Consider the following 25,802-nt stretch of genomic DNA (forward strand, 5'->3'; position numbering starts at 1 on the left):
CCCATCATCCTGCCTTTTTATGTATTGCCTGTAGGCAGAAAGTTGTTGTTGTAGCGCGATATTCTGGCTGTCTGCCTCATGAAGAGATATACACAGGCCGGCGTTTTGTTTCTGAAGCTGAGATACTTGTCCTCTCAGTGCATTGGCAGTGTCTTGGCTCTTGGCAGATTGGCCAGGTAAGACCAGACGACGATTGGCAATGGGGTGGTGTATGCCTCTTTCGCTCAAGTCGGCTTGCTCGAGCAGGGATGGGAGCTTTTTGGACGTGTAGTTAGCCATGGTGAATCGGCGGCGATTCGTTTGCACTTGGATGGCCACGTATGCAGGCAAGATGGACATTGAAGTAGTATGACGGCTTAAATCAATTTCTCACACAAAAACTAAAATCGTACACGGATTACCTTCCAACGTTCATGCAGCCTCTGTCACTTGCCCCGCTCAACCCCCACCCGTGTGTCCGTTGGTTGCGCATTAGCCCTGTTTCTCAAGATCTTCCTCGAGATTTACGCCAAGAATGTGTGGCACCAATCCCCTGGTAAAGTCTCGAAGACTTTGCTTCAGGTCCTCAACTACCTTGATCATGCCTTCAATGACTGCCAGGCGACTAAGCATGTCGGAAACATGGTTGCCCATCTGATCCATGGTTCTATTTCCAGCAGTTGCGGTCTGCTCCAAGTTGGCCATACGTTCGTTCATCCCAATCAACATCCTGAGTGGTGACTAGGTCAGCATGCGAGTTCGCCATCCTCAATGTCGTTAGAAAGGACCTACCATCTCAAATCGTCGTTGGTGGTAAGTGCGGCATGTAATGTAGATTGATCGTAGGGTGGCAAGGCACTCCCACTGAATGCCCCATCAACTTGAAGCAAACTACTATTAAATCCAGACCATTGTGCCCCTGGATTAAGTGCAGTTTGCCCAGAAACGGTTGGCTCGCAGAGCATTGTTGCTGATGAGTTTATGGGGAGAGTAGACGAGTCGTGATCCAACTGTGGAACAGCAGAATTGGATACGCTGCTACGCTGTGGATTTTTGGGCGTTGATGGCCCTTGTGTGCTCGCTGACATATTGAAGGTGAAGTAAGACATGATGCTGTTGCATGAGAGGAGTTGGACAAACAGGAGTTGACTGACGTTTGCGCCATCTCCGAGCAAGGCCGCAATTAAATAAACACACATTGCACAGATTTCCTGGTAAGCGCCCGTTAAAGTAAGGCAATCCTAGAGATCACACCAGGATACAATTAAATATAAACGGACTTAAAAATAGGTACGTCTCTTGGGTACAAAATGGCCCGATTGACTGCTCTTGCTTCCGAGCCAACAGCATCACTAGAAATAATTAACGGCAAAGAAATGTATCGCAACGACGTCTTTTCGATTCTGGCGTGCCTGCTATGGCCGGCCACTGCAATCCATAGCATGTGCCTCACCTCCCCGGTCGTCTCCCTTGAGGCTGGACAATCGGTCTTGTCGGCTCAGTCAGTTGCATCCCGAGGACCATGACGCGGACACTTGCTAACCCGCCTACACAGCATTAACGCTCCTCAGTCCACAAGATGTCAAGCCACCATGAGTTTTGGCGATTCCTCTTTCCTCCCTCTGCGCTTCAACTTCTCCACCACACCATGTGAAGGCCAACTGATCGCAAAATTTACCACCCCTGCGGAGGTCCCCAATGGGGAAGCAGATATCTTTTGGTGAGCACAATAACCATTCCATTGCAAACAGGTCGACTAACTGTGGTAGGCAATGCGCCGGACTGGCTCCATACTGCTATCAGGCGAATATAACGAATGGCACATCTGATCCTACCATGCAGCTTGATAGGGAGGCACAAGTTGGATGCATTAACGAGGTACTCAGAACAACCAGTGTCCTTGTTGTCAAAACCATGTCCACTCGTACAACAACCGAAACTGCAGTGTCAGTCTTTACCTGGACAACGACTAGTTTCCCTAGATCACAGGAGACATCACCCACAGTCACACTCCCGTCCCAGTCATGGGTCACTTCTGGGGTGGCAACACCATCATCTACAGTGATGAACAAGGATCCAACGGGGACGGACACAACAGCCGCCCGGGCTCCGGCTGCTGACTCCGTTCGAGTGGAGATCCCCCGGTCCGATATGATCGGAAGAACTGTTAGAACCACATCTCCCTTGCCTGTGACAACAGACACAGTCTTTGACAGTGGCGCTTCCAAGGTCACCACCCCTCTTGTCACCTCTGCGGTGACTACATTTTTGACGACGACACTATTGCGGACCGTAACGGTTAGTTGCGCAGCAGGGAGCGCAACAGGGAAGGCATAAATGGATCTTAGCTTGTGCATATTAGACTCTGGTCGGACGTGTTGTTGAGCTAGTTTAGGTACTGAAATACATACTTCATCGATTTCCTCTCCGCCTGGTTTGCTTTTACGCATACTTGCAAATTTCCTCTGAAAGCATCTGATAATGCCTGACAGCCGTCTGCTTCCACTGCGACCTGCCCAAACAAAGCAGGATGTGATTATAGGCTCAAGTGATCCTCGGCAAAGCCCGTCATCTTCTCTCAAGCTGGTTCTAGAGCAAGCAAACGCAGGATCGTCCAATACTTGCCGGGCCATTCATGCTCTATGGAGCCAGGATGTGAAAGAAGTTACCTCGAGAATGTATCTGGTTGAGGCAAGCCTAAGTGCGTCTCAGGATGAAATGGCAAGGTGCGATGAGCAGCACGAAGAGGACATGCACAAACTTCGGACCAAGATGTATGTTCTGGAGGAGAAGGTTCATGTCCTACAAGAAGACATGCTGAATTCCCGACAAGAGCACTATGATTTCAGCCAGGAATTACGTGCCGAGTTACATCGGACTCGAGAGCGTTTGCATCAAATAACAGGAGATATCCAAGTACTGAAAGACAATGAGGTTCGCATTTATGTATCTTCTTTCTCATGGCACATTAGCTACTTACACGTAGAGAGTCCAGGCTTAGTCGAAGTTGCGAATAGCTCAGAGGGATTCGACTCTGCCTCCAGCCCAGCAACACCGGAAGCGATAGATGCCTGGGGCACCAAATAGCCAGATGGCTTCTCCATGCAATATTCCTTCTTGGTGAAGTCATCTGGACCGAGTAAAACCGGCAGAGGGTACATATTAGCCTAGAGCAGGTTAGAAATATGTCACACACATATTGCCTCGTACGCCATACCATCTCATCTTGTGAAGGTGGAGTGAAGTCGCTGGAGTATTGCCAGATTTTGTTATCCTTTCTGCTGCATACGCACAGGTAAACATCTACTTCGCAGTCCTTCTGTTGATCGTGTACCTTCTTCAGAAAATTCCGTCTCCGCTTAGAGAAACGGCTGGATCGGTTCTTTTGTACCCGTTGCAGGTCACTGATTCTGACCGGTCGGCAATCCTTTGATGGATTGCACATTATATGATCGCTATATATCCGTGCAAGTTCGTTCCCCATAAACGGTGAGAATCTTGCGAAACATCTAAAAGACGTGAGCTGGATAATCACTTTACCTGGTGTGGAAAACCTGCTGATTGCAAGTCATGTTGGTTCACTCGTGCCTTGTTGCAGGCTGAGGCCTAATCCCTAACTACTCGTAACCTCTATACCAGTTGCCAATTTTAACTTTAGTACACCTGCTACTGCCAGGGTATATGCCATAGAGGTTCGGGGCTTCTTAAAAATAGGTCACCTAGCATTGCAGTTTGCCGCGCGCTTGGCATGTGAGGAAGTTTTGGTGTCCCGACCACCACACATCTGGCACGCTATAGCTCGCGGATTATGGTCTACGTTTAGTGAGAGAACTCCTGGTATTATTCCTGTCTGAAGTTGTAAACTAATACGATTACCATGGAAAAGAATCCGCATATTGCAGCGCCAAAAATCACCCAGCCATAGATCACGCCTTGGCCTATCACGGCGGTGAACCCCATACTCGTGATTGCTCTCGTCGCATTTGTTAGTGAGACGACCGCCACGGTAACAGGTGCTATCACTAGCATGATACAAAACAAGACGCCAACTCTAACCCAAATTGTAGGTTTTCTTGCAAGGAGCAGTGCACAACATATTACCGCTGCTGACACCGCGAGCAACATCTCAATTTCGGACAAGCACTCCAAGTGAATTGTAGATATCTGTTGGATAATGCGATTCGTAGAGTTCGTTGACATTGCTAGAACTGCTTCGTCGTAGCGAACACACCGGATTTCATTGGTCAAGCTAACACAGGAGCCCCGAATTCCAATGGTTAAGTTTGTTGAGACATGAGCATCTTGTTTGGGTATCTACGGAGCATATCAGTCTTAGCTGACATTGTTCGTAACACGATACACACCTGAAAAACTATGAGGCCGCGGTCAGAAAATGCAGAACTGTGTCGAATAATGGCGGTAATTACTGTATTTGTGATAAAGGCTGCCAATGAGGCGCACACAAATGCATTCCTCTTCATGGTGAGAGAAGAGTTGGCTTAACGCGTTAGCTGGTGTGTCTCGTGGGGCTTGCGTTTTATTATCTGGTGAATTAAGCCTGCGGCAATCGGGTAACTAGCTAACTACATTTAAATTAATTCAGCCCGGAGGGCGTTTATACAATAAAGACAGCACTTGAGCCCTAAGTCGATTCTAGCTAGGGAGATGATAGATCAATGTACCCGCTCTACTCTCAATTAGTCCCCGATAGCAAAAAGCTCAGCCTCCTGTTCTAGGTGAGGAGGAGAGAAGGCCTCATCGTAGTTAATTTCAGGAATTTGCGGGTTATTTTCGGGATGGACATGCTGAGCAGGTTTCGAAAGTGGTTCGGGACCTCGCTGAACTACTGGTGTTGAATTCTGGGAATTCATAGAGGGCGGTAGCGCAGGCGTTGCAACGGGTGCTTCCAAGGGTGCCTTCATCTCCCAGCGCACATCCTGTGACGTGCTAGCTAGATCATCCACTACTGCTCGTCCTGGCTCCTCGGCCGGCTGTATTTGGGTGACCTGCTCTGCTCCAGCCTGCTCTCCCACGGCTTGAATCCCCCCGACCTGGTCCTTCCTCCTATTCCTCTTTTCTGGCACTTCTGCTGCTTCATATACTTCATCATGCTTGCGTTTCTTTTCTTTGGCCCGATTTGGATTCTTAGTCGGGGGTGTCAAGTGCGCCAGCGCTTGAGTCGGGATACCCGCTGGATCTACTGGTGGGCCAACGTAGAGATCAGACGCCCGAGTCGCTGGGATGTCTGGGACATTCTGCTGCCTGAATGTGAACTTGGGCCCTTTGCCCCGAACGCGCGGCTTGTCGCGACTTGTTGCAGACCGAGCAATACCTCGAGGCATTTTGTCCTTTCCTTTCTTTTTGGGGCGCGTTTCATTATTGCCCCTTGGCCATAACTTTAATACTTCACCTAGCCTTGTGTCTTCGTTTATCTCTGCCTCACTCCTCCATGCCTCATTTGGCTCTGTTGTATCCACGTCCATTTCAGCACGAAGAGATGCAGCTGATGCCAGTGATGGAACCTTCGGTTTACCCCCAAAAAAAGCTTGCAAAATATCGCTTTGCACACGTAGCTCTGGTGGCACCTTGTCATCTAAGGGTTCCGCGAATAGTTGTGGGAAAAAAGACGATTGCAGTAGGATGTGGTACCCCGCGAGGCAAGGTTTTCCACTGCGCCAGTCCCTCCTCCTCTTCGGCTGGGTGTACGATATGTGCCGGTTCTCAATCGGGTGAAGACGCCCTTTCTCAATATTCGCGTTAGAGAAACCTAAATCTTTAAGAGTGACACAGAGACGGCTTAGAACGCTATTATCAAAATTGCCCGCCATCCACACTCTCTTGTCAAAGTCCCTTAGAGGCGCCTCGGGTGACAAGTAAGGGAAGTAGCGCAATGCGGCTAGAAATGCTTGAATGACTGCAGCGTCGGCAGTTGGCTCATTCACCTGGATCATGCGACCGTGGCCGACTTCCATCGAAGCCCCACGACTGTTCCAGTCCTTTTTTAAATTCTCAATAAGACTGGAACACATGGGCTCGATTGTATCAGCCCGGCTCTCTGACGGCCTGTTCTCAATGTGTTTCTCAAGGATTTTAGCTCCAATCGTCAAATATCTCATGTTTTCATGAAAGGTCTGGATGCTAGGTATTGAATCCGGGAGCTCAAGAATGTTGTCTTTAATTCTGTCTCGAGCACTCTTTGATAAAATGCCAGGAAACAGTGTTCCGTCCTCAAAAAGATCGCAGATCTGTGCTCGGTCTTGCGAATTCCACGACGGCGCCCGATATTGAAGAATTGCAACTGTATTTGCATCAAATAGATGCAGCTTGTCTTCATGTCCAGCCATTATTTTCAAAGCGACGTTCTTAATATGCACCCAATAGTTGATGATGAGCGGATTGATGCGGGCGGCCAGATGTTTTGCCCAGTTACCAAGCTGAAGTCCATCCCAATAACCAGGAAAACAAAGCATGCTATCCATAGCTGCTATTATATCCGGATGTTTCAATAGACTACCCAGTATCTTCCTCTTGGACCCCGACAGCTTGTCCATCCAGGCTTGGGCAACAGACACACGATTCTTTTTCCAAGACCCGGCCATGTAATACCGCACGTTCTGGAAGACGGCACCATCGCAAATCTTGCGAGGTTGTACTAGCATATTGATAAGAACGTGACCAAACGCTTCGATGGTAATCTTCAATTATGACATACCTGGAATGCAGTACAAGCGTACGTTGCAAATATGATCCCTTCCGAGGGCAGCCTTCGCTCTGTCCAGATCGAAGTCCTTGGCAGCGTAGAAAACTTGGTGATCATTGATCAAAGGACTAGATTCCAATTCAAGCGTCGCATACAATTGCTCGGGTGAGTAGCTCAAGTCCCGTAGAATGTCATCTCGGGTCCTTGGAGTAATCCGAACTGAGATGGCATGTCCTGGATCACGAAGATGCTCAATGATGTTGATCGGGAATGACGATGAATCAACATCCAAATCCTCGCTCTTCAGACTCGACAAAGGAACTCGAGCTTTTCCTTCTAGATACTTAGACTCCATCTTCTGTGGTTACTGGCAACTTCTTGTTGATGGTTTAGCCAAGCCAGAGTAATTATACAAATGGGTACTACTATTTGTCCTGCAGAGTTAAATCTAATACAGTCCAAGAAATATATAATACAAGGGTATTGTTTAAAGCCCACAACAACCGGTCTCCCGGCCCCCGGTGTCAGTGCCCCATCGGACAAGGCAAAATTAAAAATAATACCCAACGCCCAGGCTCCAGTGGACTCCGTCTCCCGCACACCGACACACACAATCTTGCCGTCGCAATCCCCTAAGCATGCAGCCCAACGACCTCCTCCACATTCGGTCTAGTGCAGCTGGTCTTCCTGGGCCATACCTGCAAGAAAACATGGCGCCGTACGAAATCCTCGACAAAATAGGCGAAGCAAAACCACGGACCATTCTTCTTATACAGGGGCGTACTGAGCAAGGCGATGGTCTCAAGGGTGCCATGAGATTCCCATATAGAAAATTCGCCATAGCCCTTCAGCGTCAAGGGTGTAACTTAGTGGTGATGTGCGACATGCACAAGCAACCAGGCAACGCCATACCTCGCATCATAGCGGGGCCCGTTCCAGGCAACTACTGTTACCACCTGGTGCAACAGCCGCCCGCAACCATGACAGATTTGGCTTACAGAGTTTATTGCGATGTCTTTGCTTTGTTCAGCGACATAGTGTTAATCTCTGTAGCGGATTTCGGTGGACTTGAACGGGTCCTGTCGTTTGTATGCTCTTGGGTCCTGCGCCGACAGTTGCAAAAACCCAAGCTTCGGACTCACTTTGTTGTCGCAACTGACAAATACTGCTTAAAGGACATTCAATTTGAACTTCTAGCTACTATGATGGCAGACCAGTGGACACAATCAGTGGCGAGTGTAAAAAGAACAATAAGTGATTATACAGAGCTCAGCGTTATTAACGAGTCTTCTGCCAGCCCTGGCCTGGTAGTAAAGCTATTTGGTCTCAGGAACCATCGACAAGCTGAAGGGCTTCACTTCACTGGGTCCGATACTAGAATACTCCTTCGCGCCGCTATTGCACATTATACTGCCAAACCCATGGAGACATTCAATTTGGTCGCCGCATCCCGCCCGTCATGGCCAGTTCCTGAAGAACTGGGCCACCACATTGGAGAATTTTTGGCGGCTTGCCCTCCAGAACCTGTGGACCATTACCCCATCATTGCGTCCGCACTTGTAATGAACGCATTTCACCCAGGATTACACTGTGAGTAATCTGCCACTACAACCGAATCTTTTCTAACGCAAATTAGCGTTTCCTCCGAACCTGACGTTTGAGTCTTTATATGTCAAGCATTTGGCCGCATTTGAACAGCAGGCAGGCTGCAAGGGCTTAACGGACCAGGTCCGCAGCGCGTTTGTCGACATCGCCAAATACACGATCGGACCCGTGGTTGAACCTAGGGTACAACATCTCGCCAGACTGCAAGGCTGGAGACCCATTTCGAGCGTGAAACTCCGAGCGACTTGCTCAATCTGTCTCATCAGGGCCGGTGTTTTCATGATGGATTGCAGCCACTTACTATGCGACTATTGTGTTGCCATTTGTTGCTTGCCTGTACAACCTTGCCACTACCAGTCGCCACTGTGCTTTTTATGCCAGCAACCAAATCGTACTACTTTTGTGCTGAACCCGCCTACGGCTGGACTCCGCAAATTGGAGCTGGGCTGCCCAGCACCACGGCTGTACAACACGGCGGAGAGGCTGTTCTGTTCACTTTTTTACATCGAATTGAGCCACAAACCAAACTTCTACGCCTCTCCAGACAACTGCGTGGTCAAAATTCTTTGCCGTACACATCCGAGTCCGGCTCTCACGAGAACTCTAGCCTGGCTTCATGTAAACCGAATCCACATCAAGTACAGAGGCCATCAGTCTAGTACGTTAGAAGCAGTGCTTTGCACGGCCGAGGTCTTACAGAAATGCTGGGAAGGGCAGCCGTTTTGCAGAACGGTAGTTATTGCTGCACATTCGCTGGATACCATAATCCAAATGCAGTTAGGCCCCATTGAAGGAAGGTTTCATCATGTCAGTAACTCTCCGTATAAGCTGGGTCATCTTCTTCAGCATCAAGAACAAGGCTGGCTCTTCAATAGCCAAGGACATCCGCAGAATTGGGAGCGGAGCTGTAATAGTGCACTACAACTAGAACTAGACCGACTTATAGAGGTAATAAGATTGACATTGTAAATAGCTTAATTGTACACAACTGAAAAAAGATGATTCTAATGATATAAGACAAAACATGCAAAGTGGCCAAAGGCTGTTGAGATCATTCGAACTTCTTGATGAGTGCTAGGATTTCCTCTCTCTTGATCCTAGACAAAGGAGTTGGTTGGCGAATGTCCTCCTTGGCCGGTTTTGTGATGCGAATGGGACAAATGGTTTCTGGGGAGGCACAGCGCTGGGCATTTGGGATGCTGTGAACCTCAGCCCATGGATGCAAGGGCTCTTCCATGAACCCCTCCCCCTCCTCACAGTGAGGAGTACGTACAATATTCAGAAGCGCGACACCAGGCTCTGCTTCCTCCATGATGCCGGGTGATGTTTCGGTTCCTATCGAGTCGACACATGATGACGACGCTCTCGACGAGCGATTTTCTGTCGAGTCGAGACATGACGAGGATCTCGACGAGCTCATAGCTCTTAGTACCGCGACCCCTTTGCTTGGTTTGGACATATAGGGATCCACCTCATGAGGCCCAAGCAGATCCTGCTCGTTGATCTGTAGGAAGTCCCGAGCTAGACCAGGACGCGATTGATAGCCTCCTATACCACCATCGGGTCTCCTTGCAATGACCACTACATCGACATCGTACTGTCGGAATAAGGCGTTGGCTTTGGAAAACATTCCCCAGCTGCAGTTTAAAGTGCCGATTTCTGGTCTCTTGTTGACCTTTGAGCGCTGTCTCCGGGGCATTTTGGACGCTGTGTTGAGATGCACAATAAGACTCGTTATGTATTAAGTGAGCGTGGTGAAATCTAAGGTTGTACTTTGGGTGGGCATGCGTCTTCCTTTATCAAGACTTCTGTCCATCTCCTATCTCTCGATTGAATCCGGACGGCTCAGCATCCGGCGGCAAAGCACCCTTCAATGATTGATGGCTCCGAGTCCGAAGCGCCGTGCCGGAGATGGTGGGCCAGGCCGGCAGTCAGGACCCCGGTGTTTAAGTGGTCATGAGAACCGCCTCCTAGACGGGGACGCGCCTATTAAATATAGCCATTCTATTATTAGTATGGCAACTTGCAGGCATCAATCTCTATCGGCGTTTGTAGCAGTTCCTCTGCACTACACTCGGCCCGTTCTATCCTTAACCACGCCTTGATCTTCTTCTCCCATCAACAATCCAACATTGTGCGGTAACATTTCATTTCCCTTGCAATCATAACAGAAACCATGGACGACTGGAATATATGGTACATGGTAGCACTCTTCAGTTTCATTTGCTTAGCTGTACTCGTGTGGACTTTCAAGAAGACCGTCACAAACCCGAAACTCTTCCTCATTCGCCATTTCCGATACCCACTGGTATTTCCCAAAGGCTGGTTCAGCATCACGCGGGTACAAGCATTAACTGTGGTTCTCTTTATGCTATCAAATTGCGCGATAGTCTTGGCTCCTTCTTTCTTCGCAGATTGGAGAAAGCTTCAACAGCGTGCCGCTCTAGCCGCAGCAGTGAATTTGGCACCACTTTGTGTAGGAGGACGAGCACCTGTTATTGACGCTCTTAATGTCCCTCGCCGTTGGTATACCCTCATTCACTTCACTTTGGGTGTCATTGCGACATTACAGGGAATATGCCATGCAGCCATAGCCTTGGCACATCATCCAAAGCCCGGGCAGATGACGAATTTTGGATGGGCTGTAGGTGTTCGCAAAATGAGAGCGCAGTGGCATACTGACAACAGCAGGTGTTTGGTTTGATCATCGGATCCTCTTGTATGGCCATACCAATTATAAAACGATCCTTGGGGAAATGGTTTCAATGGTCCCATAGGGCAACGTCAGTCGGAGCCATGGTTGCCCTGCTCTTGCATATCTTACCGACATCGTCCAATCGTGCTCGGATTCTAGTCTGTTCCTCTTGTGGACTATGGCTCCTTACAACCGCGGTACGAGTTATGAAGATGCTATACTATAAACATACGGCCGAAGTTACATACGTTTCCAACACTGCGGGCGCTGTCTTCGTCAACGTTAGATTGGACCATCCGATCTTATTAAAACCCGGTTGTTATTTCTACATTTTCTTCCCCATGACTTGGCCACCATTGGTGTGGATAAGATACAATTTTCTTCATAGCTTTACGGCCATTGCACAGTACAATTCACCGGCCGACAAAAGCGGACAAGTGTCTACTGTGAGCTTCCTCCTCTCCCGTCATGGAAATCACGGGACGGCCATCTCAATGCTCCATGAAGGAAGTCTTCTATTTCTAGATGGACCTTACGGCCAAGAGGTAGACTTGGCAACGGATGATATATTAATTTTGGCTGCGAAGGGTATGGGTATTGCAGGTGTACTTCCGATGGTTACAGACCTCGCGCTACGCCGAGACCATGACAACCGCATCAGAGAAAGAATCCAAGGTTTAACAGAAAGACTCGGAAATGAAGGTAATAATGAAGCGCTTTTAAAAGAAATTGCGTACGTAAAGGCAATGCGTCTGTTTCGTGACGCAACCAAAAAAGTCATCTTATTCTGGTCTCTAGAATGCAATTCTCAGATGGAATGGGTTGAGAAACAGCTCAAGTGGCTTCAAGAGATGGACCCCCATAATGTAAGTTTTCATTCCCCAAAATAACATCTTATTGACTAGCATAGAAACTACTCGTGGTTTGGTGTCGTTATCCTGATTTGCGGACTGGTCATGATCCCTTTGACCTCCGATCTCGCTTCTGGATGTGCTTAGACTCAAGTGCAACACCATCATTTGAGAAACTCATCCCAATCAAAATAAAGGAAGAAAGATTGCGCATGGCCGGAAGAATGACTGTTTTTGGTATGCAGGTCACTGAGTCGCGTTTTCTTCACAAGGCTTACATGTACAGCTTGCGGCGATGCGTATTTTACGGCCTTGATGCGAGACGGGACTATCAAGATCCTCAAGGACAAGCCCGTCAAGTTTCTTGAATCCGAGTATCAAAGTCGTTCTTTGGTACGAGTGAGCTCAGTGGAAGGACCCCGCCGTGGGAACCCACGGAAAAGGAAGAAGCTGCGAGGGCATACCGAGCGTTTAGAGCTTCAGAATATGGCCAATAATAGACAAACAACGTATTCGCCAGTATCCGAGGGGAGTTTTTACTCTGTAAAGTTGTAATTCATTTTTAGGTCATCTTAGCTATTCTACGGTTCCTGGGCTAGTTTGATAATTGTACGCTGTCTTTAGTTACTCTTAAATTGTCCCGTTTTACAGTGAATGCTTGGTTTGCCGTCAGCCCAAATGGAGCAGGGAAAACAGCCTTTAGGAAGCTCTGCTGGACGAACCCCCCACGTTAAAGTTAGTGCACGAAAGTACAACCCAGAAACCCCGTAACTACAAGGCGATTAATCTTAATCCGGCGGCAACTCAAAATGGAATGTGTCGCGGCTATGCTGATGTATATATTCGTCGACACTTCCGCCTGTCCACCACATCTGGATCCGTAGCATTATACTTCAACCATAACAATCATGTCTCCTCTCAACTCCCCAGAAGGCCAATATTTGTCTCTTGCTGGTTCGTTCCAAAAAAGTCAAAAAACTTTAGCAAATAATTTTAAAACATGGGGTCTAAAGCCCTCCTCCAAAAACCAGGCACCCACAATCCTTGCTGCGACAGAAGCAGCCTATACCAACTCGGTAAAGCAAGTTGAAGACGCTCGCAACAGACAAATACTCATCCTTAATGAGGACTGGGTTGATGAGTGTTGTGAACAAAAGTCCTGGATAGCACCGGAGGACAAACATATTTGGGAGAAGGGCGGGACGAAAGAAAGTCTCGCGGAGACAGGTTCCACGGCCAGCGGTGAACCCGCTGGCAAGCCAACGGAGGACGACTCAGCGAAGGCCCCTAATCCTCCTCCCAACCCACCTGAGAACCCTCAACCACAGCCGCCTAATCCAACTGAGAATTCTCCACCGCAGTCGCCTAATCCACCTGAGATTCCTCAACCACAGCCGCCTATTCCACCTGAGAACCCTCCGAAGCATGAATCTGATAATGAGAGCATGGAGGTTGCTCTTCTAAAAAAACAAATTGAAGATTTAAAGAACAGCAAGACAAATGGTAAAGATGGCCCTTCAGATCGATATGATCAATCTGAAGACCAGAAGGAGTGCTTTGACGTATTTTGCGAATGGTCCAGGCGCTTTGATGACACAGATGATCCCAACACGAACAGAGTTGAGGTGGATTGTCACCCAGCCGACATCAACAAACCGCTCAGCGATCGACGTAAAGAATATGAGATGGAGATTATGCTAATAACTCAATTTCGATCTTACGTATTTGTGATTGACCCGGAGGGGAAAATTGAAGGTTACGACTGTTTGAGGCCTGGGTACCTGATTCCAAGATCAGATTGCCCATCAGCGGCACGGAAATATGAAGACAACGGTGGGGAGATAGTGAGAGCAAAACAAAGAGAAAATCTCCAGGGCAAGCAAATGACCGACTTCATCTGGTGGAGTGTAGCTACGGATCCGGAGGGCCGTTTTTGCTACTGCTTGGGAGCTTTCAAGGGGGACAAACGGCCCTCGCTCTATTCCCGGTCAACCTTTAAGGCCAAATGGGGCAAGCTTGCTGATGATCAAATCAATGAAATACGGCGGAAGTTCAGTCAGGCGGAGCTGAACAAGCAGGCAAAGGCACGGTCGCAAAAATTGCTGAAGTTGAACTAAGCTGGTAATATATGTCGCTCACTTAGGAAAGTTGCAATTATTTTTTTGGAGGTAAAATGCGTTCATAGCAGACAGACTGATGTTTAATTAGTTACTTGACCTTCTGTTTTCGCATTCCTGCTTCCAGTGTAACTGTCGGTTTCCTAGAGCCCGCAACATAGCGTCCCATTGAATACCTGTTCTAGCCTAATCACCAACCCTTGGCCGTCCCACCATTAGCACGCCATGGCGCAACAGGAGCGGTCGGAGTAGTAGGAGTTTCTGGTGGCAGCTTTTGAACGGTCAGCCACGTATCGATTGAACGTTTATTGCACGTACCTCTTTTTTAAGTGATATAATGTTAAGTCTCAAGTGGGTGATTAGTCTTGATGTTTTGACCTCAATATCGGACAGTTCGCTCATAAGGAAGTTGATGTCTTCCCGTTTTGCTTGGAGCGCTTTCTCTGTGTCTTCAAGCAGCATTATGCAGCTTTCGACAACCGATACTTTGTCATGAAGAGGGACAAGGCAGAAGGCGTCAGATTTGACATGAGAAGACATCGTAAACTTATAGACTGGTAAATCCTTGTACATTGGTCGATGTTTTGTAATGTGGAATTGCGTGAATTTATACTCTTTTGCGATCTATTAATAGCCGGAGAGGAAGCACAGCAGATTACGCCCCCGGCCGAGACCGTCAAGCGGGGTGGCTGCCGGGAGGGAACAAAGAATGGGCGTACGGTGCTCGGCGTCGTAACGGGCGGGGCCTACCATACAGGCCGAGTCACCAACTAAGGCCTAATTCCGCATCACATCAGCTATTCTTAAAGCCTGGCTGTTTTTAGGGGGTGAAACAACTTAACAGGCAATCGTGGTCCAGGATCCATACCACAGTGCATACAAGGCCCAGCACGAGCTTCAGATACTATTTTCTGTTGGCTCAGTCGCCCCAAAAGCAGCCACAGTATGTGCGAATGTGATAATATACGAAGTGGCCCTTATTTTTTAGAAGGAAACAATCCCAAATTAAAGTAATATGGATATCAATTTGTGCCGGGTGCCGGAAAAGAATAAAAGCAGACTAATGATGAATATCTCTTCTGAGTCCGCATCGCATAGGTAGTAGCTTTTATTACGGCAGGTTATTCACGCAAATGTAGTAGTTATTCAGAAACTAAACAAGATTTGTGTTTCTCGCACTATCGACTAAACTTTCCAAGCCAAGACCATATGAAGCTGCTCTTCCCAGCAGGAGCCGACGTCGGCTGGCAGACTTCATCTGACGCCGGGGAGAGTGGCCCGAGACTATTGACATTAGAATCGCCATTGGTGCTACCAAGTAGATGAGCTGCCACGTCTAGGTTTGTGTCCCCTTTGAGTACCAAATTTCGTTGTTCCCGCGCAGAAACAGCATGCGATGACGCGAGGAGTGCAGCTTCTGCCAAGCAATCCAGGGGCGTGTTCTTGTCACATTGGCTGCCATGGCATGTATTGCCTTGACGACTGTCTGCGCTATCAGATGCAGCGACTGAGCTTGTTGGAGGGTGTGGCGAGAACGTTTGGTGGCTTTCTGCAACAGAAGATGATGGCGACACGGATGGTTGACTATGTGTGGGCATGCGTAGCCGTCGCTTTTGGTAATTGCATTCTTCAATAATGTGCGGTAGGAGTAAGGGAACCTCCTCATTCCGAAGAAGCTCTTGAGCCAGCCCAGGTTTTGACTCATACCCTCCAATGTAACCGTCTGATGTCTTCATGACAAGCGCTATGTCAACATTATAGCGCCGGAAAAGGGTATTGGCCTTGACGCATAACCCATTTTGACGATTTTTTTTGCCCACCTGAAAATTTTTGTTCACCTTTGATCGAGTGCGCCGTTTGGGGTCCATCTGTGTCCCAACGTCCCAAACATGACCAATACCTGAGACATCGCGAGAGCGAAGGTTAGGAGCCATGTTGTGCCGGAGGAATAGGTAGGATAGTATGGGCTTAGTTATATGAGAATGGTGATATTGCTCCTGAAGTTTGTACATAGAGTTGCTTGGGGATCATGCTTCCCTTTTGTATTAAGCATTACCTCAAACTGGCCGCTTGAATGGGATTGATTACGCGGCCCCGAGAGTGAGTGTACCAATGACCGGCGACCGGTAAGCGCCGTCCCACGGGGAAGTTGACACCTGTAGGGTGGGCAACAACCATAGCCCTGAGACTTGGTTCCTATTCACCCCCTCGTCGTATTTAGACCGTCTCTCTCTATTTTTAGGACATTGAAGAGCTACGACTCTAAGCGCCGCCCATGCATAGCCTTCAGTTTGCTCAAGGATCTCCGGGCGTTGCAGATGATGGGTGGCCGAGAAAAGTGGGTGGCCGGCCGAGATGGATGCGGAGTGGGGTCGCCGGAATGCCGAAGCGCCGAAGAGGACTGATCATGGAGGGCATGCTTGAAAAGGAGTCTAGGGTCTGGCCTGTTCGAATATCTTTCCTCATGAGGATATGGCGCCATCGCCGTTTACCTGGTCGTTCGATGGCTGCTTGGCGACTAGCGCAGTCTTTTGTGGCAGGAACAGGACATGACCATGAGTGCCGACACCTGCCTGCCGCTCCGCTGCTGTCTCCAACTTAAGTGAACAGGAATATCATGGTCAAGCCGGCTACCAGATGCTGGTGGACGATTCTGGCTTTCATAGCATGTACAGCACGGTCAAGAACACGTTATGCTAGATAAATAAGATGAAGCAAGCTGCCTAATTGATAACTTTCTGACTAGATTGCCTAGTTGCCTGCACTGGAAGCCAAATCGCGCGTCTCTTCATCCCTCCGTACAGCAACCCAGATCGGCCTCTAAACGGCTTTGTACTTCAAACGTTCGCTTATACTTCCCTTTCCTCTCGAAAAAAAGCAACTGACCGCGCAAAAATTTGCGCCTTGGTGTTTTACCGGCTGAAGCGCGTTTCTTCTCGACATGGGACAGGCTACTACCTCTAGCAACAATGGGCATGTTCTCCTCCCCTTCCTATCGCTCCGCTTTTTCCTTCGTGAAGGACTTCTTTCTGCTGATGTGACACTCCGATCTACGTCAATTGCAGGCTGAGAATAGCAAGGGTTGGCAGCCTCAGGCGTTGAATCTTACACCATAGGACGCATAAAACTATTCTCTTTGAGTTCCAGGCTAACGGCCCTCAAACTTTCTTGTAGAGTCATAAGGGGTTTCAGAGCCATCAGTATCTTCTGTGTCAGAGTAGCTTGGGCAAATATTATCGATAGAGCTGCAGCGTTTCGCTCCTGGTGCAACCGGGGCTGCTGGTCCGACGATGCGGAGCCGTTTGACTAGACCTGAGATTGCTCAGCTGTTGGATTTCGATAATCCTCATACCAGCGATAAACCTTTGCCATGTCCAAATGTATTCCGCTGGCATTTCTCATATTGGAGGGATGTTCTGAAGACACTTAAATGGGAAGAAGGAAGGGTAGTAAGACGGATGGGCAAGGTCGAGATCCCTCAGATATGAAAGGGGACTGTTCTGTCGGTGACAGTCAATGCTCGGGACGGCATATCTTGGTAAGTCGGCTCAGACCTAGCTCGCGGTGGCGGAATTGCACGTCAGTGGGCTGGGTAGCTTAGCTCTGTATTCAAGCTGCTTATCAAAGATCTGCCACACTGGCCATTGCATTTTTTTTTTTTTTTTGGCGGTGGTATGTGCTTCTTGTCGATGCGGAAGCCGCTCTCGCAGGATGTGAACGCGGCGCAGGAGACGAGGATACCCGGCGGACGCCAAAGGCCCCATTCATTTGTACGTGCATCCAAGGTTGCCAATCTTAAAACCGCGGACGACTTCGCATGCGAAATACCGGGCCTGGAAGCAAGACTCAGGCAGAAAACCTGGCAAGAGCTTGTGGAACATCTAGCAGGTGTCGAGACAATAGGTAGGTCGATGCGGCTCTACGACGATGATCTCCCCACCGAACACGAGCTGGTAGGGAGCATGCGCGACCGCATGGAAAACTCCATGACTTGGAGCTGTGTATGTAGGCTGGTTGCCTCAAGTCAAGCTCCTTCTCGATGCTGGTCGTGACTTGACAGTCTGTGATAGCTAAGTCACCCTGCTCCGCGAGGTACAAGACGGGCGAGTGCGATATGAGCGGGCGGTCGTGTCGCGACGCGTTGGTGAAAGGTTGGCCCTGAATGGCGCGGTTAAAACCGGTCAGTGGGCGATAAATGTCACGACACAGCGCAGCCACTTGCTCGACTCAGATGCGACTCTGCGGGAGGGGTAGCAGGATGTCCCCTGGCTCACATTCCACAGCCACCGTGATTGGTAAACCATTGTGATGTCGTCGCATGATGGCGATTGCTTGAGATAACCTCACACAACTGAGAGGACGGAGTTGTGACTGACTAGTGATTTCTCATTCCCGGTCGACTCGAGAAAGTTCGCATTCACATCGACGGCGGTTGAATCACTGTTCCAGTCATACTGTCTGGTAGATGCTGTCCTGTCATAAAAAATGTGAAATGATTGGTTTCTCAGGGTTTAACAGCGGGGCCCCTGATTCCCGTGCGAACTAAGGGAGTAACGGCCGGGAGACTGCGAGGTCGAGATGCAAGATATGAACATCAACTCTGACCAATGCTTCCGCGCGGAGCGACGACACTCCGGTTGCACAGACGGCGCGATATTCCAACTTTTCCAGCTCGTTGGTCAAGAACAATGGTTGTCACCCGCATAGACCGGCAGGGCGGTGGTCGCCCTCCTTCTGCGTTGTGCAAGTGACAGCCCTGGTTTCTCCGACATTTGGAGCCCAACGAGTGTCAGCCGATCTCCGATGTTCTCCTAATTAGGTATTCTCCCAGTCACTCTGGGTGTTGGGTTTGTGGGCGACGCTAAATCTGTCATTTCATTGGGATGCTTCTCTTCTGCAAGCCTTCTCCGTACACTAAAGAACTTACAATCTCACCTATCCACGTTGAGGTCCTCCATGAGTCGGTATGCCTTACCCTGGAGACTACACTTGGCTGGATCTGTGCTATAACTACAGAGTACGTTGCCCGCAGGCCTTCCTAGATGAGAGACATGATGGACCGGAATCTCTCCCATCCACCGACAACAACAATTAGCACAATGGGCAGGATGGGGAAACACAATGTTGTTATCGCTGTCTTCCCAGATGGGGAGTACAGTACATCCTCTGCGGCAGTCATCGCAAGAGATATGCTGCACAGCTTTCCTAATGTCAGAATCGGTCTAATGGTAGGCATCGGGGGTGGTGCGCCGACTGCATACCAAGATGTCCGACTAGGCGACATCGTGGTCAGTGCTCCTGAGAATAGAAATGGCGGCATATTCCAGTATGACTTCGGCAAGACGATCCAGGGGGAAAGGTTTCACACAACGGGTCTCCTAAATCAGCCTCCAGTTGTATGGCTGCTGTCCACGGCTGTCAATATCTTGTAGTCGTATGACTTGATGTCAGGGCCAGTCGGTGGTGGCAAGTGTCACAATTCAGTAAAATGGGCATGGGTTGGTTCACCCCACAGAATCGCTCTGGAAGATCCTAAGAAACGCCACCAAAGATCCCTGGGCAGGACCCGTAATTATAGCTCGATGCCCTGGACGAATGCGCTGAATTTGAGTTTTCGGACCTGGTGTGGAATATAGACAGCCAGTTCAGCAGCGACCGGTTGGGCAGTGGCAAGTTAAAGTATCTTACGAGCCGCCCGTATCACCAAATCGTGTCCAATTTCGACAGCCGGTTAGAAGCTTTCCCAAATATCCGTATACCAGCAGAGGAAGAGTCGGAGACCATTGATCGGGAGGTAAGTCGCGTTATTGCATACCGGGCTAATCAGCTATCGAAGGAAAAAAGCCTCTCAGACCAAATCAGGTGTCACCTGGAGGCAAAGCTACGATAGAAGACCCATCGCACTTATCTTTGGGTATACCTTGTGTTCGATTACCTAGAGAAACAAGACGTCAAAAAGACAAAGAAGGGGTAGATGAGTCAACCATTAAAATACAGGAATTCATAACTCCGTCGTGGTCGTCTGTGTAATTTTTGAACTCTTTCTTCTAGACATTACTCCCCAAGCCAGCTGCACGACTATCGTCAGTACTACCGTAACTACGACATACATCCAGGCCCATGCAGACACCCGTGGTTTCTCCGAGTCTAAGAAATTGAAAAAGGTCATCGAAAAGAATGTCTTTAGTCATTGTCAGTAAACACGTTCGTATTTTAAAAATTTTGGTTTGGTAACTTACAGCTGTAAAGGTGGCAGGAAGGAATAGCATCGTGACCGCAGCAATCACCTGCATTGCTGCGCTGTCTTGTGCAGCTGCGAGCGCCACTGCCCGAGAGTCTCTTGCTATTTGGATCATCAGCTCGTTGTCTTGCCGACCGAGCTCTGCAAGTGACCTCATGGCCCCGTTCTCCTTATGGCTTTGCTCAGCGATTTCGCGAGACGACTGAGCAATTTCTGTATTTGTTGAGCTATCCTGGGACGCAATGAGGCAATAGACCTGCACTAATTAGCTTGCGGCTCTCTGAGTGGGCTGTGTTTCATACAGTTTGGCTTTGCGCTGTAGCTCGCTCTGACAAATAGCCGCAATTCGCTGCGACCCCTAGAAACCAATTATCTATATGCTGGAGTTTGTAAACAAGTTCTCGTTGGTCGTTATCCATAATCAGTAAGTTAGTACTTCGAATCATCTGCTGCACAAGATGCCTTCCAGTCTCTGCCTGCATCTTGATGAAGGCAAATCGAGCGAGAAAGCTGCTAAGTTCACGAGTAATTGAGATCAAATCCAGGTTCTTCCAATCTGAAGCGTTGTTGCCCCTTTTCTCATGCGGATAATTGAACTGTCTCATCCCAGTCGTGGTCTCAATAGCATGGATGTGCCTCCTACAGTTTTTAATGGTCATGCTGAGGCTATGAGCTTGCAGCTCCATAGCTATGGTGGGAATCAGCATTGGCCCGTGTATTCGGGGTAGCATTGACTCGACATATTCGAACAGATCTAGCAGTGTCGAAGATTCCACTCCAAGTATCAGGACACGAGTTTTGAGGGTCCTAACATTGTGATTCATCGCTATCGAGAACGCAGAGTATGCCCCGTTCTGCTGAATAACGTATTCTGGACTGTTATTAAGTAGCTTTCTTGACGCAGGAAATGTAATAGTTTTACGAACGTATACTTTCGCATGTTGAAACATCCTCTGTGCCGCTGGCCGGAACTGTGTCGGCATACATTGCCAGACCGGCATTCAGGGCAGTTAAGAACGATGCGGGCAGGTCAAAGACTTGCATCGTATGCTGAAACAATGTTCTGGAGATTGGGAGAGGTAGTTTTCCATTACGTTCGTTCGTGCGATTCGTGAATGCCCTGTCGTTTTATTACCCGTGTTCCACCAATTCGCAGACCAGTACAAATACCTACAATATACACATATTTGACTGTATATTAGTAGAGGAAACAATTAGTGGAAGATTTTTATAATGATGATCGAGCAGAGAGTGTGCCTTATCGTTATCGTCAAGAAAGCTATACACGTCTTTTTCAGTGTCAAACGTGAACCTCTTCGGTGGGGAAGGAACTGAGCTCGTCGGGTTTGGAGGGCCAACTGTTACACCCTGGCGGAAAATGGCATAATTAGATCAGCGAGTTATTTCCTGGGTGAGTTTGTTGCTATTTGCGAACCTGAAGGATTGAAGAAAAGGCCAGGCATTGGTTAAACTCGCCAAAGAGTTCTGGTTCCTCACCCAGAGAGGAAGAAAGCCATTCCCACCCCGACATCGCGGAAGATGTCACGTTTTGGTGTAACCCGAAGAGAAACGTGGAGGTAAGGGCTCAGTCCCGGTAGACAAACAAAGTTAGAGCCGGAGCAAATCTTCACTAAATATATTCAGCAGCTTAAAAATGCATTCGAATAAAAGCTGGTGTATTTGAAGGTTTAAGGTTTCAGTTGGGCATCAGCGCTGGCAGGTCGTGTCAGGCAGCGAATGCGTGTGGCTATGTCGACAGAAAATGGATCAGTCACAAGCGGGGTCGACAAAGTGAGGCTGCGTCGCAGCTCTTATTACCACTCAATGGCCTTATTCTTGTATTTTTCTTACACATTGAGAAATTCGTCTTCAGATTTATTTGTCCCTGAATATCTGCATTTAAACAGTGACGAATTTGGACCCCTCCACGTCTGTGGAACAAATGAACAGTGGTGGTCAATCCACAGCTTCGGCTCCTGGGATCAGGGTCTTGGTTGAGCCTGCAGAACAAGAAGTAGGCAGTCCCAACAAGAACGATGACGGAATTGAGTATGTGCTCTCATCCTGGACTAGTCACACATTGTTGACGCTCTGCAGTATAGTCGCAATTCACGGAATTGGAGCCGACCCGGACAAAACTTGGACTGGGCGGGGGCCAGCCGGGGAACGAGTCAGTTGGCTCTCGGATTCTGGAATGCTCCCTAAGGCGGTACCTACTGCCCGGATTATGCGTTTTGGATATGAATCCGCCTGGTACGGCACTAAACTGGACGAGCCCAAGAAAACACACGTGTTCGACGTAGCTGAAATGTTGCTCAAACAGCTGGAACTCAATCGCCAAGTAAGCCAGAATCTATGAGCGCCTGCCCTTGTGCTAAGGAGTAAATAGGATATTACTCGGCCGATAATATTTATCGCACATAGTTACGGTGGCCTTGTGCTTATGCAGGCTCTTAGACGCTCCTTCGACAATCCGAATAAGTGTGGGCATCTATTCCGGTTTACAGCTGGTGCCATATTTTTTGGAACACCATTTCGAGGACGGAGAGGCCTTACGCTAGCTCAAATTATTGAGGCAGTTGCACAACATAATCCGGACCTTCAAATCTATTCAGAAACGATGGCGCTGTCTGTTGAAGAGAATCCCTATCTTCAGAATATAGTCTATCAGTTTACAGAAACACGTCGCTGCGATCATCCGATACCACTTTGGTGTTTCTACGAGACTAAGCCAAGTCCGATAGGCAAGACACTGCTAAATAGTGCTATAAAAGATGTAAGTCAATCGTCGTAGCTGTTTGACAGCTGGCATATTAATCGTATTGCAGGGGTACCTCATACCAGCGGAATCAGCATGTTTAGATCCATCCAAGAGCATAGAACGGTATCCTCTGGAACGTCATCATTACAATCTCCAGAAATTCTCCGGCCCCTCAGATCCAGGGTATCTAGTTGCCAAGAAAGCAATCGTGGACCTGGCTACAAGAGCACATAACTACCTTCGAGAATGTTGTATTGGTAAGTCGATTTTGCTGCCACACTATGCTGATAAGCGTGCTGGCTGAACGAGTTCTACAACCAGATAGGACGCGTGCTAGAGTGTGTATGGCACCATTAGCTCAGGAAAATTCACTAACTCAATATAAGATAGGACGCAGAAATCTTGCTATCATATTGAACTTGCCAAGAACAATCAATTTACCGGTCGCAACTCTATATTAAAGGCGATTGAGCAGAAGTTCTTCGGCAAGGACCAAAGCCAAAGGATTGCGCTCGCCGGACTCGGCGGAGTAGGCAAAACTCAAATAGCTTTGCATTTTGTCTATCAATTAAAGGAAAAGCGACCGGATTATTCGATCTTTTGGGTGCCACTTCTGGGTCATGAGAGCGTGGAGCGGGCTTACAGAGAAATTGCCAAAAAGCTTCATTTGCAGAAGAGCAGTGACAACGAGGATATGAAAGACATGGTTTACCAATATCTCAGCTTGTGCAAAGCTGATAAATGGCTCTTTATTTTGGACAACGCTGACGATCAAGAGCTTATGTTTGGATCCGCCCACAAGCCAGGTGTAGAAGAGTATTTGCCTAAGAATGAAAACGGCATAATCTTATTGACGACCCGATCTAGGCAAGTCGCGGTCGAGTTCGCACGAGCTGATGTGATCGACATCGAACAAATGAATCAAGAAGAAGCGGCGAATCTCTTTAAGAAATCTTTAGTTCAAGATCAGCCGCCTCTGGACGAAGCCCTTGTCACCGAGCTGCTCACCTATCTAACATTTCTCCCGTTGGCTATCACGCAGGCTGCAGCATATCTAAACGTGACCATGGCGCCTATTCAAACTTATTTGGGGCTCTTGCGAGGTGCTGAGAAGGACGTTACCAGATTGTTGGGTAGAGAATTCAAGGACAGCACCCGGTACAGGGGTTCCCGAAACGCCGTAGGAACAACATGGCTAGTGACTTTCGACCAGATCGAAAAGTCGGACCCGGTCGCGGTCGATCTGTTGTCATTTATATCATGCATTGAGCCGAAGGCAATTCCGCAATCGATATTATCAAATATTGAACCTGAGCAGATGGAGTGGGCGGTTGGCACGCTTCGCAGCTACTCGTTTCTGGTTCGTCGGGAAGATAGTAGCACGTTTGACATGCACAGTCTTGTACACATGGCGACGCGAGAATGGGTCAAGAGGCAGGGCCGGAGGGAGGAGGTGGTGAACGACGCGATATGTCATCTTGCAAGGATCTTCCCTCCAAACAACCGTGCTAACCATGAGTTGAGGAGAGAGTACCTACCACATGTGACGCGGTCTCTGTATCAAAATGATGAGCAATGGACAGATGATGCCTACTATCTGTTTGGGGAAATTGGAGATTGCTTCTACAACGACAGACGATTTAAAGAAGCGGCGAAGTGTTACGAGGCCGTGTGTCGGTGGCAACAAGACCATCTTTCCAAAGACGACCATAATGGACTAGCATCAGAGCACAACCTTGCAAGCGCATACCTCAGTGACCGACGCATTAAGGATGCGATTGAGATATTCGAGCGTGTGGTGGCAGTTCAAAAGGAGACGCTGGACGAGAAGGACCATTCTCGACTAACATCAGAGCACGCACTTGCAAGCGCATACCTCGATGACGGACGCATCAAGGATGCGATTAAGATACTCAAGCATGTAGTGGCAGTTCGAAAGGAGACGTTGGACGAGAAGGACCATTCTCGACTAACATCAGAGCACGCACTTGCAAGCGCATACCTCGATGACGGACGCATTAAGGGTGCGATTAAGATATTCGAGCGTGTGGTGGCAGTTCGAAAGGAGACGTTGGATGAGAAGGACCATTCTCGACTAACATCAGAGCACGAACTTGCAAGGGCATACCTCAGTGATCAACGCTTTAAGGATGCGATTGAGATATTAGAGCGTGTGGTGGGAGTTCGAAAGGAGACGCTGGATGAGAAGGACCATTCTCGACTAACATCAGAGCACGCACTTGCAAGCGCATACCTCGATGACGGACGCATTAAGGATGCGATTGAGATGCTTGGACGCATTGTGGCTCTGGAGAGTGATATACTTGCTCATGATGACCCAAGAAGACTGTTATCCGTTGACTTGCTTACAGAAGCATATGGGAGAATGTAGTTGTTAGACGAGACTACATACAAAGCATAATCTAAACGTTCAGACCTTCACACACTCTCTCTGGCGTGTTGTGAGCTATGCTATCTACCCATGATAAAAACAGGAGTAGCGAACTCGCCCCTGTGGTTAGCATGACCGGAAGAAATGCGCCTACGCCACAACAAGCTTTTTTAGAAGGCGTTTACAAATTCTCTTGCGCAATAAACCATGTCACAGCTATGGCCTGCTAAGCTAGACAATGCCGATGCCCAAAAATTGTCATGACTACTGGATGAGATGGTTCGAGACATCTATCCAAGTGCTGAACGACATCATCACGATAGCTCACACTCAAAACTAACAACGGCCTCTCAAATCATTGTATCATCTTCTACACGCCCCAAGGTAACTGGAGACAATGTAGTTCATTAATTTGCACATCCCTGTAAACATACAGGCACACATATTTTTAGATCGACCCA

The 25,802-nt window shown here is 48.5% G+C and overlaps 12 protein-coding genes across 12 annotated transcripts; 7 read left to right on the forward strand and 5 right to left on the reverse strand.

The window, feature by feature from the left end:
- Positions 1–471: 471 nt before the first annotated feature.
- On the reverse strand, positions 472–1,088 carry G6M90_00g027760 (uncharacterized protein; the record flags this gene model as incomplete). Its single annotated transcript, XM_014685894.1, has 2 exons — positions 472–709; positions 772–1,088. 2 exons carry the CDS (start codon positions 1,086–1,088, stop codon positions 472–474), a joined length of 555 nt encoding a protein of 184 aa, XP_014541380.1.
- Positions 1,089–1,571: 483 nt separating this feature from the next.
- Positions 1,572–2,316, forward strand: G6M90_00g027770 (uncharacterized protein; the record flags this gene model as incomplete). Its single annotated transcript, XM_014685893.1, has 2 exons — positions 1,572–1,699; positions 1,749–2,316. 2 exons carry the CDS (start codon positions 1,572–1,574, stop codon positions 2,314–2,316), a joined length of 696 nt encoding a protein of 231 aa, XP_014541379.1.
- Positions 2,317–2,460: 144 nt separating this feature from the next.
- G6M90_00g027780 (uncharacterized protein) lies at positions 2,461–3,066 on the forward strand (the record flags this gene model as incomplete). Its single annotated transcript, XM_066129998.1, has 1 exon — positions 2,461–3,066. One exon carries the CDS (start codon positions 2,461–2,463, stop codon positions 3,064–3,066), a length of 606 nt encoding a protein of 201 aa, XP_065985918.1.
- Positions 3,067–4,676: 1,610 nt separating this feature from the next.
- Positions 4,677–7,034, reverse strand: G6M90_00g027790 (uncharacterized protein; the record flags this gene model as incomplete). The annotated part of the gene is made up of 2 exons (XM_014685892.2): positions 4,677–6,631; positions 6,692–7,034. 2 exons carry the CDS (start codon positions 7,032–7,034, stop codon positions 4,677–4,679), a joined length of 2,298 nt encoding a protein of 765 aa, XP_014541378.2.
- Positions 7,035–7,317: 283 nt separating this feature from the next.
- G6M90_00g027800 (uncharacterized protein) lies at positions 7,318–8,277 on the forward strand (the record flags this gene model as incomplete). Its single annotated transcript, XM_014685891.2, has 1 exon — positions 7,318–8,277. The coding sequence occupies one exon, from the start codon at positions 7,318–7,320 to the stop codon at positions 8,275–8,277; it is 960 nt and encodes a 319-aa protein (XP_014541377.2).
- Positions 8,278–9,335: 1,058 nt separating this feature from the next.
- On the reverse strand, positions 9,336–9,983 carry G6M90_00g027810 (uncharacterized protein; the record flags this gene model as incomplete). Its single annotated transcript, XM_014685890.2, has 1 exon — positions 9,336–9,983. One exon carries the CDS (start codon positions 9,981–9,983, stop codon positions 9,336–9,338), a length of 648 nt encoding a protein of 215 aa, XP_014541376.2.
- Positions 9,984–11,791: 1,808 nt separating this feature from the next.
- G6M90_00g027820 (uncharacterized protein) lies at positions 11,792–12,385 on the forward strand (the record flags this gene model as incomplete). The annotated part of the gene is made up of 3 exons (XM_066129999.1): positions 11,792–11,845; positions 11,890–12,067; positions 12,117–12,385. 3 exons carry the CDS (start codon positions 11,792–11,794, stop codon positions 12,383–12,385), a joined length of 501 nt encoding a protein of 166 aa, XP_065985653.1.
- Positions 12,386–12,738: 353 nt separating this feature from the next.
- On the forward strand, positions 12,739–13,947 carry G6M90_00g027830 (uncharacterized protein; the record flags this gene model as incomplete). Its single annotated transcript, XM_014685889.1, has 1 exon — positions 12,739–13,947. The coding sequence occupies one exon, from the start codon at positions 12,739–12,741 to the stop codon at positions 13,945–13,947; it is 1,209 nt and encodes a 402-aa protein (XP_014541375.1).
- A 1,178-nt stretch (positions 13,948–15,125) lies between these two features.
- On the reverse strand, positions 15,126–15,881 carry G6M90_00g027840 (uncharacterized protein; the record flags this gene model as incomplete). The annotated part of the gene is made up of 1 exon (XM_066130000.1): positions 15,126–15,881. One exon carries the CDS (start codon positions 15,879–15,881, stop codon positions 15,126–15,128), a length of 756 nt encoding a protein of 251 aa, XP_065985707.1.
- A 3,165-nt stretch (positions 15,882–19,046) lies between these two features.
- On the forward strand, positions 19,047–19,379 carry G6M90_00g027850 (uncharacterized protein; the record flags this gene model as incomplete). Its single annotated transcript, XM_014685888.1, has 1 exon — positions 19,047–19,379. One exon carries the CDS (start codon positions 19,047–19,049, stop codon positions 19,377–19,379), a length of 333 nt encoding a protein of 110 aa, XP_014541374.1.
- Positions 19,380–20,001: 622 nt separating this feature from the next.
- On the reverse strand, positions 20,002–21,232 carry G6M90_00g027860 (uncharacterized protein; the record flags this gene model as incomplete). The annotated part of the gene is made up of 5 exons (XM_066130001.1): positions 20,002–20,017; positions 20,058–20,128; positions 20,187–20,444; positions 20,491–21,059; positions 21,115–21,232. 5 exons carry the CDS (start codon positions 21,230–21,232, stop codon positions 20,002–20,004), a joined length of 1,032 nt encoding a protein of 343 aa, XP_065985689.1.
- A 1,576-nt stretch (positions 21,233–22,808) lies between these two features.
- Positions 22,809–25,341, forward strand: G6M90_00g027870 (uncharacterized protein; the record flags this gene model as incomplete). The annotated part of the gene is made up of 3 exons (XM_014685887.2): positions 22,809–22,964; positions 23,017–23,206; positions 23,336–25,341. 3 exons carry the CDS (start codon positions 22,809–22,811, stop codon positions 25,339–25,341), a joined length of 2,352 nt encoding a protein of 783 aa, XP_014541373.2.
- Positions 25,342–25,802: the final 461 nt, after the last annotated feature.

This window comes from Metarhizium brunneum, chromosome 1 (genome assembly GCF_013426205.1).
Source record: "Metarhizium brunneum chromosome 1, complete sequence".
Classification (NCBI taxonomy): Eukaryota; Fungi; Ascomycota; class Sordariomycetes; order Hypocreales; family Clavicipitaceae; genus Metarhizium; species Metarhizium brunneum.